The 10,671-nt window shown below is 47.7% G+C and overlaps 1 protein-coding gene across 2 annotated transcripts in view; it reads left to right on the top strand.

Moving 5' to 3' along the window:
- The window catches only part of LOC118770859 (brefeldin A-inhibited guanine nucleotide-exchange protein 1-like), a 42,818-nt gene extending 32,624 nt beyond the window's left edge, over positions 1-10,194 (top strand). For both annotated transcript variants that reach the window (XM_036518606.1, XM_036518607.1), the window contains 17 exons: positions 348-438; positions 829-869; positions 1,125-1,294; positions 1,835-1,986; positions 2,597-2,769; positions 3,200-3,360; positions 3,689-3,819; positions 4,017-4,146; positions 5,081-5,216; positions 5,442-5,580; positions 5,958-6,030; positions 6,456-6,615; positions 7,300-7,439; positions 7,635-7,803; positions 8,097-8,235; positions 8,466-8,583; positions 9,491-10,194. In XM_036518606.1, the coding sequence (XP_036374499.1) occupies positions 348-438; positions 829-869; positions 1,125-1,294; positions 1,835-1,986; positions 2,597-2,769; positions 3,200-3,360; positions 3,689-3,819; positions 4,017-4,146; positions 5,081-5,216; positions 5,442-5,580; positions 5,958-6,030; positions 6,456-6,615; positions 7,300-7,439; positions 7,635-7,803; positions 8,097-8,235; positions 8,466-8,583; positions 9,491-9,643 (2,276 nt within the window). In that variant the 3' untranslated portion in view covers positions 9,644-10,194. The remainder of the gene's footprint in view (positions 1-347; positions 439-828; positions 870-1,124; positions 1,295-1,834; positions 1,987-2,596; positions 2,770-3,199; positions 3,361-3,688; positions 3,820-4,016; positions 4,147-5,080; positions 5,217-5,441; positions 5,581-5,957; positions 6,031-6,455; positions 6,616-7,299; positions 7,440-7,634; positions 7,804-8,096; positions 8,236-8,465; positions 8,584-9,490) is intronic.
- The last annotated feature ends 477 nt before the right edge of the window (positions 10,195-10,671 follow it).

The following is a 10,671-nucleotide window of genomic DNA, read 5'->3' on the forward strand; positions in this document are numbered from 1 at the left end:
CCTAGAGAAGATACACAGGGTAGCGGTCTTAAGGACCTAATTGGAGCCTCTGATTGGTAGGAACCTTGAATTAATAATTGTCCCAGGCATCCAATCAGGCTCTGGTTGAAAAGCACCATGAAAACCATCAGGACTGTGGATCTCCAGGGCCAGGGCAGGATCTGTGATCTCACATGGCAAGATCACTGTCATATATCGAATTAAACCTGTCAGAAGCCTTGTTCATAAAGTGATTAGAATGTGTCAGAATTGCAGATATCCATCATGTGAGGTGGCGTAGTTCTCCCGAATGCAGGAGATGGGCGGTGTGCATGCTGAACACTGACCCCCTTCGCTCTGTCTCGCAGTCGGGGGCACCGTGGATCGGAAGCAGATAGCCAGCATACAGGAGTCCATCGGAGAGACCAGCTCCCAGAGCGTGGTGGTCGCTGTCGACAGGTAAGGCCCCATCTGTGTGTCAAACTGGCGACTGACTCTTTAATCCACTTTTTCTGTTATTTATTTTTTTTAGAAAGTCCTTATTCTAATAAGCACCAAATATTTCATTACCACTGTTACCTTTTATTCCGTTATCTGTTAGAAGTGATGGGTAGGGAAAGAGTCCTTTTTAATCCTGTCCCAGACACTGATAGAGGATTTATCAGTAAGTACTGCACTGTGGTCTTTCATCTCATCAAGTATCTGAATAAAGAGAATACCCCCCCTACCTATAATACATCCTGTAAGGTCTTCTGCTGTCAGTTACTGAAGAATAGTTTAAGTTGAGGAAATTTTAAGTTTGTTTTTAATGAATTGCATAAACACGTGTTTGTTATTTTGCTGTTCTAGGATATTTACAGGCTCCACCAGGCTGGATGGCAATGCAATCGGTTAGTAATTTAATATTTTCCTTAAAAAATATGTTGTAAGTTGATATTTTTGTGAAGTAAGCAGTTCTGGAGATATGATTGGTTTGCTCAGTTATCCCTGTGTTGTAAGGATAAATCTGATTGGCTCATTTAGCTAAAGACCCAGCACCTGAACACAGGGAACCGGTCAGACTCTTCCTCTGAGAAAGTGTGAGCTTCCAGATGCAGCTGGCCGTGCTGGTACCGTTTTGGCTAACCGTGAGCGCTGTCCTGCAGTTGATTTCGTGCGCTGGCTGTGCGTGGTGTCGATGGACGAGCTGGCCTCGCCGACACACCCCCGAATGTTCAGCCTGCAGAAGATCGTGGAGATCTCCTACTACAACATGGGCCGAATCAGGCTGCAGTGGTCCCGGATCTGGGAGGTCATTGGGGATCATTTCAACAAGGTCTGCCTCTTTTTCACTTCTACAATAATGCTTCATTTCTGTAGCGTTTCTAACGCACTGAGCTAAAAATGCTTTAAAGCCACAATAACAACACCTCTGACTGACTTTAGGCAGCAATAAAAATCACACACAATGTAGATTACGCCACAGTACAGTAAACATGATGTGAGAATATTCATAGAATGTATGTATTATTTGTCTTAATCTTTTTTTTTTTCTTAAAAATATCAGGTCTGTGGTTTCATGCACTTGTGTCTCTACTAGCTAGCTTGTACTTTGTCTGGCCAAATATTGAATCCTAGTCGTGCTGCGCTTCTAATGTTGCTGACTCCTTACATGGCCTTTTGCTTGTGTTGTACTCTGTCCTCACTTGTAATTCTCTTCGGATAAAAGCATCTGCCAAATGAAAAAATGTAAATATTATTTATACATGTGTAATATGTTTAATACGGCTTCGGCTTCGGTAGAGAGAATTAAAAGCAGAGCTGGTCACATGACGCGGAGCTGCATCAGAAAGGCTCTGTCTGCCGTTGCTCTCAGGCGGGCTGCAATCCCAACGAGGACGTGGCCATTTTCGCGGTGGACTCCCTCAGGCAGCTGTCCATGAAGTTCCTGGAGAAGGGGGAGCTGGCCAACTTCCGCTTCCAGAAGGACTTCCTCAGGCCTTTCGAGCACATCATGAAGAAGAACAGGTGATGGAGCGGTCCGTCAGCGCCGAGCTGCGCGGCGCTTACCTCCACAGGAGGTGGCTCACAGGAGTAATCAATCAGCCCAGTCGTTAAGTTAATGGCACAGAAAACCCATAAAGCTTCCCAGAGGCAGAGTGCATTAACTTTAATGAGTGCGTGGAAGGGCAGCTGCTGGTCTTTAATAGAGTGACAACCAGGGGAAATTATCCGGGGCGTCACTTTCAGAACAGTGATTTCATTAAATTAACACCCTCATCCAGAGCAGCTTATACTGAGGTTTTACGTGTTATCCGTTTATACAGCTGGATATTTAATCAAGTGCCTCAGATTAAGTATTGTGCCTCAGATTAAGTATTGTGTCACACTTAAGGGTACAGTGGCTGTGCCCCGACTGAGATTCAAACCCGCAGCCTGTCGGTTGCAAGTCAAGTTCACTGGCCTCCATATGAAACCGTAGCGCATTTGCAGTGAGAAGTGATCAGGGTGGCTCGCTTTAGAGTTCCTGTTTCCTGGAATACAAGGTCTGTTTGCGATCAGAAAACCCTGACCGCACCCTGACTGTTCCTTGACTGCTTGGTGTTCATCGACCCCCGTGGTTGCTCTCTCTGACCAGGTCCCCCACGATCCGGGACATGGTGGTCCGCTGCATTACCCAGATGGTGAACTCTCAGGCGGGGAACATCCGCTCCGGGTGGAAGAACATCTTCTCCGTCTTCCACCTGGCCGCCTCGGACCAGGACGAGGGCATCGTGGAGCTGGCCTTCCAGACCACGGGACACATCGTCAGTGAGTGCAGCTCGCCCGCCACTGTGTGTCTGCTGCCTCTGTACAGCTCAGTACTGTTAGCATTCATACGCGCATAGAACGATTCTGGGGAAAACGCCTTACAGTGTCAGAGACTTACATTTTCTTTAAGAAAAAGGCATTGCTTGGCAATATTCATTGCCTTAAATTGTGGTTGAGACTCTTCTTAAAGTGGTCTTAGAATTGAATGTTGTGAGGTGCTTTGTGTGTTTCCAACGCTACAGCAGGGTGAGAGGGATGGGAGGTATAGAGAGGGAGTTTTAAGAAGCCTAAATGTGTGGTGTGAGTTGATTGGACCACCATAGCTTTGTGGTTTATATCTGCATGTTAGTCATGAGGAAACGCAGTACAATCATAGCGTGATCGCTGTGACATCATTTCCTGAGGGTGTGGCTGTGTGGTTCCCCCTCAGCGAGCGTGTTTGAGAAGCACTTCCCCGCCACCATCGACTCCTTCCAGGATGCGGTGAAGTGCCTGTCGGAGTTCGCCTGCAACGCCGCCTTCCCCGACACCAGCATGGAGTCCATCCGGCTGATCCGCCACTGCGCCAGATACGTGTCCGAGCGGCCGCAGGTGAGCATGGAAACCGTGCCTTCCACCCGAGTGTGTGCGTGCGTGTGTGTGTGTGTGTGTGAGAGAGAGAGAGAAAGGGAGAAAAGAGAGAGTTTTGAGTCTTCAAGAACCCCAAATGTGTGAAGCCATTGAATGACATCATTAACAGCATAACTGTTTCACTAATCATATTTTATTATAGAGAGGGTAGTATTTTGATAGGCTCATATGAGTCATTGATTGACAGCATGTGGTAGCTCCACCCATTAAGGGGCTCCCACCACTATGCAGTGTGATGCCTGATGATTGGATGGTCGTGATTGACATGCGCTGCGTGCTCCCCCGGCAGGCTTTTAAAGACTACACCAGCGACGACATAAACGTAGCTCCGGAGGACCGGGTCTGGGTGCGAGGCTGGTTCCCCATCCTGTTCGAACTCTCCTGCATCATCAACAGGTGTAAACTGGACGTGAGGACCAGGTGAGGGCGGGCCGGCCTGGGTGTCAAAATAAAAGTCCTGATGTTGCTCTCCCACTCAGTATTATAAACAGGGTTAAATAAGTTTAAAAACCATGAAGAGGCTTCCGTTCATTTTCAACTGGTGCATGACACCAGTTTAAGTCTAGGTATTGAGTGGTAAGAGTAAGTCCTTGTTTAACATGTGTGGTTGACTGCAGGGGTCTGACGGTCATGTTTGAGGTCATGAAGACCTACGGCCACACGTACGAACAGCACTGGTGGCAGGACCTGTTCAGGATCGTCTTCAGGATCTTCGACAACATGAAGCTCCCAGAGCAGCAAACCGAGGTGAGCAGGTCTCTCACACCTTCATGTGCACGCACACGCACCTGTACACACACACACACACGCACAGACACACACACATACACAAACACCTGTACACACACACTCACACACACAGACGCATGCACAAACACCTGCACACACACACACTCACACACACAGACGCATGCACAAACACCTGCACACACACTCACGCACAGACACACACACATACACAAACACCTGTACACACACACACACACACACACACACACACACACATGCACAAACACCTGTACACACACACACACACACACACACACACACACACACACATGCACAAACACCTGTACACACACACACGCGCACAGACACACACACACACACACACACATGCAAACACCTGTACACACACACACGCACGCACAGACACACACACATGCACAAACACCTGTACACACACACACACACGCACAAACACATGCATGCACACGCAGACACAGACACGCACATACACACGCACGCACAGACACACGCACACACACACACGCACACGCACACGCACACACATGCATGCACAAACACCTGTACACACACACACACACACACACACACACACACACACACGCATAAACACCTGTACACACACATACACACACACACACACACACTCTCTCTCTCATGCATACATCCAGGGCACTGAAATATCAGTGGTGTCTAACTTTCAGTTGTCATTTGTGTCAATGTCCATCTCATCTGGAACTGAGCTTTTTTTTCTGGAAAATGTATTTGAAAACAAACCCCTGGGAGTGTCTGTAGTTTGATGTGAGGGCAGAATATAAGACCTCAGTACTTTCCCCAGCTCTTCCCTTATAGAGCTAGGCCAGCTGCCTATTAAATTGTAAAACATTGAGGTTTGAGTTGTGCAGCTACATAATGATTTCTTAAATGCCTGCAGAAAGCGGAGTGGATGACCACCACCTGCAACCATGCGTTGTACGCCATCTGTGACGTCTTCACACAGTACTTCGAGTCGCTTAGCGACATCCTCCTGGACGACATCCTGGCCCAGCTCTTCTGGTGTGTTCAGCAAGGTGAGTGCTGAGCATGCTTCTGCACTGTTCCTGCACCATTTACTCAGAAGGGTACTGACTGAAGCAGTTAAAGGGAAGGACTTTTATAATGGGTACAGTGGCACTGCCCCAGACAGGGGTTGAACCTGCAATCCTCCTTAGAGTCCACACTGACTACAGAGTTCACATCCCAAATTTTTTCCTCCTTTCTCCTTCTCCTCTCCCTCATGCCCCCCCCCCCCCCAGATAATGAGCAGCTGGCCCGCTCCGGCACAAACTGCCTGGAGAACGTGGTGATCCTGAACGGGGAGAAGTTCACCCCAGAGACCTGGGACAAAATCTGCAACTGCATGCTGGGAATATTCAGGACCACCATCCCACACGCGTAAGAGCAGCCCATTCATTCACCTGCTTACAGGATTGTATGAGATACACCTGTAGGAGTATATACCTGTACCCTCTCAGTGTGTACAGGTGAAGAGACCATTAGCCACCATATGTTGGCTACATTACTAGTTACTATTGTTTGGTAGCAGAAACTCTTATCCAGGATGACTTGCAGAGCTTATGATTTTACATGTTTGTGGCAGTCCTGACTGTAACAATGTGCTGTAGCAAATAAAATGGGATGTTGTCTAAAGTAAAGCCATTCGTTGTTAGATGACTTTGCCTGTCTGACGCTGGCCTGTGAAGCAGATTGGGGGGGAGGTTTGGATGGGGTTAGAGGGAACACCCGTTACATTCCTGCTGTCCTGTTATCAGGCTGATGACGTGGAAACCGGCTGGGCCCGGTGGAGAGGCCGTAGCCCGGGTGGAGGAGGCAGACAGGCAGCTGGTACAGACACTCTCTCCTTCTACACTCACAATAGGAAACTGAGATTCATCCCCTCTGTAATAGGTGGAGCTGCCAATGTGCTTTCAGTCACTGACATGTATGAACCAATCAGAAGGCTTTTGTAGACCTAGGAAAGGTGTTATGATTAGTTCATATCAGTCACTGGTGATAAATGACAGCAGCACTCCCTCTGGGGCTCATTAAAGCCCCACTCATCCCATCACCACACACAGATTACCACACCCAAAAAAATTACTCTGACAAAAACCTTACTGTTTGGAGAAGCAGGCAGTCTTGTTCACGTGAACTCATTTGTTTTTACTGGTCAGGCGTTTGCTTAATAAGTTGAATTCTGACTGTAAGTAGGCACTGTCACAGGCTACATTGACACTCCCAAGCTGACCTCTGACCTCTGGCATGTTCAGGACTCCTTTTCCCAGAAGTCCCTGGACATTCAGGCGCGGGGAGATGACCAGCAGTCCATCAGCAGTGCCGAGAAGCCCTCCCAGGAGAACCAGCGGCCGGGTCAGTTGGGCGGGGGATCGGGCACACGTGAAGACAGCCTCAGAGCCAGGACCCCAACTAGTGAGTCCCTGTCAACCAATCACTTCTCTCTCCTGTTCCTTTGTAGTTGTTATGGTTACAGATTTTACATATGTTGACCAGTTAATCCTAGTTTTTACCCTCATTTATAATTCTGTCTCTGTCATTGCTGTAGCTGTAAGTAAGTATGCTGATTTGCTGGCTTCTTATAAACATTCTTGAAGCGGTGTGGTCCAGCACAGAATATTTATAGTCAGCAGACTACTTTCTAAGCTCTTTCAGAGAGAAGGGAAGGAATATCTGGTCCTCACAGAGTATCTGTGGTTACTGTAATGTTTAAGTAGTGTTAATACTAACACTAGGACCTGGTCAGTTATATATCTGTCACATAAATTCTGTCTCCTTTTCACAAAGAACATGCTGTTCTTCATATATAACCGTGATGGAACTTTTAATCTGGCTGATAGGAAAAAGGGAACATTTTTGCCATTGTTGTAATCACAGTGAGGTGACCAAGCTGCTGTTTTTCTCCGATTTGCTTGGCACGCACACCTATGCATAGTGGCTAACGCAGCTTACATTTGACATGTTATCCATTTATCCAGCTGGATATTTACTGAAGGAAGTCAGTTTAAGCACCGTGCTAATAGGTAGCAAGGGGAGTGTCCCATGTGGGATTTGAACCCACAGCCCTCTGGTTTTAAAACCATTCCCTGTGTCATACAGAGGTGCAGGAGCAGTGGCTGTTCTCCGCCCTCCTCATCAAATGTGTGGTTCAGCTGGAGCTCATCCAGACCATCGACAACATCATCTTCTTCCCCACCACCAGCAAGAAGGAGGACGCCGAGAACCTAGCGGCTGCACAGGTTTGCGCGTGTGTGTGTCTGTCTGTGTGTGTGTGTGTCTCTGTCTGTCTGTGTGTGTGTGTGTCTGTGTGAGAGAGAGTGAGTGTGAGTGAGTGTGTGTGTCTGTATAGATTGTATGTATGGCACGTGTTTGATGTGTGTATGTGATGTGTGTTCATACGGCACACGTTTGACGAGTGGCTCTGGACCCTGCAGAGAGACGCGCTGGATGCTGACGTCCAGGTGGAGATCCAGGACCAGGGAATGTACCGCTACCTGACCTCAGAGCAACTCTTCAAGCTGCTGGACTGTCTGCTGGAGTCGCACCGCTTCGCCAAGGCCTTCAACTCCAGCAACGAGCAGAGGACAGCGCTGTGGGGAGCAGGTGAATCTCAGTGCAGCCGCAAAAACGGCGAGAAACAGCCCGGTTCTTTTCAGACTCTGCTCCCGGAGGGTTGTGTGTGCGTGGGTGGTGGTCTCTGCTCCAGCCTCTACTCTTTATTTCTTCAGGGGCCCCAGTCACTCACTCGGTTTGGCATCCAGTTCATATACATAGCTGAATATTTCATGATTGCATTCTTTGGGGAATGCATCACTGTTAAGAGTGGGTGCGCGTGCATACACACACGCGCACACACACACTCTCAGGCTGAGTTTGAGTGTGTTTTTGTGTTTCAGGCTTTAAAGGGAAGTCCAAGCCCAACCTGCTGAAGCAGGAGACGGGCAGCCTGGCGTGTGCCCTGCGCATCCTCTTCCGCATGTACGCCGACGAGCACCGCCAGGCCGACTGGGACGAGGTCCAGAGACGCCTGCTCATGTAAGCCCCGCTGACTCCTCCCACTGCCAGGGCTCCAGGACATGCCCCCAAACTGCTATATCTACCCCACGGCTTCTAGACACACCCCCAAACTGCTGTATCTAGGCCATGGCTTTTGGACACGCCCCCTAGCTCCGATCACATTAACCTCTGGCCCCTGACCCCGCCCACAAACTGCTGTAATACGCACCCTCCAGCTCCTGTCTGTGATTGGGCCACTCTCTCCGCAGTGTATGCAGCGAGGCCATCCAGTACTTCCTGACTCTGACGTCCAAGAGCCACAGAGAAACATGGACCAACCTGCTGCTCCTCTTCCTCACCAAGGTGATGAAAATCAGTGATGACAGGGTAAGTTACACCACTTACTGGTGATTTTGTTGACCTTATGTGTACCTTTTCGCCATCTAGTGGTAGTGTGCAAGTACTGGCATTACTTTGATGGAGCCCTGCTCCAGCTAATGAGTGATTGAGAGGCACTAATGTTTCCAAGTCTCCTAACAGTGGAGAACCGGACTGGTGTAAAAACCAGGACAAGAACGCTTCTAGTGTCCAGTAAATTGTAGTGAAGCTTGCAGTTCCACTGACACAGCAGATCTCCATCTCCTGCAGTATTATAATGTCCTTCCTCTGGAGAGCTATTCAGTCTCGCTATAATGCTGTTTGTTAACCAACAGTCGCAGATAAAGGCAAGTTTTAGACTTTAAGATGCACCTGCACTTTTTCCGGAGAGCACATTCAGCAGTATAGAGGAGGGCGGTGTTAACCCAGCCCTATGGAGCCCCTGGGCATGCTGGTTTCGGTTCCAGCGAAAATCTTTTCCCCTTTCAATGAAACTGAAAACACGCATGCACGATGCTGTCTTCAGACTGGTAACAGAAAGGGTGGGTTTGGCTCGTGACCGTTTGCCTCATCTTTATTCTTCCATTTATTTTCTGCAGCTGGTTTTTCGTTGCAATTGCCAGGTAGCCACACGGGGGTGTTTAGTGTTAATCCTCCTGCATCAGTCAGTCTTGCAAATGTAAGGTATTTCTGAAGGACTTGTTTCTGATGAATTGATATTACTGATTAGCGAGCAGTTGGATACGCTCACTGCACATATGTATGCGACAGGCCTTAGAGAGCAGTCACTGGAAATGGCTAAACCACACTAGGTTTCTCGGTACGCTCGTGAAAACATTTTCCGACCACTGTACAGAGGGTCTCTCCAGACAACCTCCAGCCGTGTTTTGAAAGTGTCCTGCCTGCCTGTCCGCAGTTCCGGGCCCACGCCTGCAGGTACTACCCCCTGCTCTGTGACGTCATGCAGTTCGACCTCATTCCGGAACTGCGGGCCGTCCTGAGGAAGTTCTACCTGCGAGTCGGAATCGTCTTCAACGTCTCGCAGCCGGCCAGTCCGGAGAACCAGTGATGGCTCTGAGTTGACCGTTTTTCATTTTTTTTGGCAATAATTTGATTTTTTTTCTGTTTCAAAGAAGTTGTTGCACTCTTATTTATCGAACGCACTGGGAATCTTCACTTTAAGTTTGCCGTTACTCCGTCACGTTGTAAGATGGAGAGGGCTGCTATCAGTTGATATGGCGCAGACATAGTATAAATTATTCAATTTTATATGTACAGAGGCTTTTATTTAAATACAACTGGAACTTAAAATATTTCCAATAATCTGAGCTGCACCTGAATGATCCAGTCTGTCTCCATGTCTGATGTAGCTTTCACTGTACCTGTATAAAATGGAAAGTGTAATTATATACATATATATATAAAAATCTTTTTCGACTGGGGGATGTACTGACAGTATGAATGAATGTTAGCTGTGCTTTGGATGAAGTGATGTGAATGAGACTGGGTGATGGAGATGTGATAACCTAATGGATGAGATGTATATGGTACAGCAATGTAAAGTTTTCTATGTTTAAAAAAAATCTTGTACAACTTTCTGTACAATATAGCTTATGAACAATGGAGTCAAAGGTCAATAAAGTTTTTGAACTCTTCACTTATGCTGTTATCCTATCACTTTAGGAACAATTTAACCAGCTTGTGCTTACCAGAGTTATATTTCAGGTTGATTACAGTAGTCATACCAACCTAATCTTACCTAACAGTCATCAGGCTGAATTTTGCAATGAACAGTACCAGGCTGCAGTGAACTTTGACCCCCTGAAAGACGGTAAAATCAGTCCACCAAGGGAAGTCCAGACGTTGGGAAAAGACTTCTGGTCCCAGGACAGTAAAATACAAACCCTGTGCTCTCTTGTAAAAGTGACACATTCAACAATACATAATTAACACCCCAACAATTCACACTGTGCTGCCCTTCAATGCACCATTACTGAGCACAGCATCTTCGTTACCTTGGTTACAGACAGGCTTCAACGTCCTTCCACCTCCTGCGAGTGTGACGGTAGAATTCCAAAGCTGAAAACCACACTGCTT

This window comes from Megalops cyprinoides, chromosome 24, assembly GCF_013368585.1.
Source record: "Megalops cyprinoides isolate fMegCyp1 chromosome 24, fMegCyp1.pri, whole genome shotgun sequence".
In the NCBI taxonomy this organism is placed as follows: domain Eukaryota; kingdom Metazoa; phylum Chordata; class Actinopteri; order Elopiformes; family Megalopidae; genus Megalops; species Megalops cyprinoides.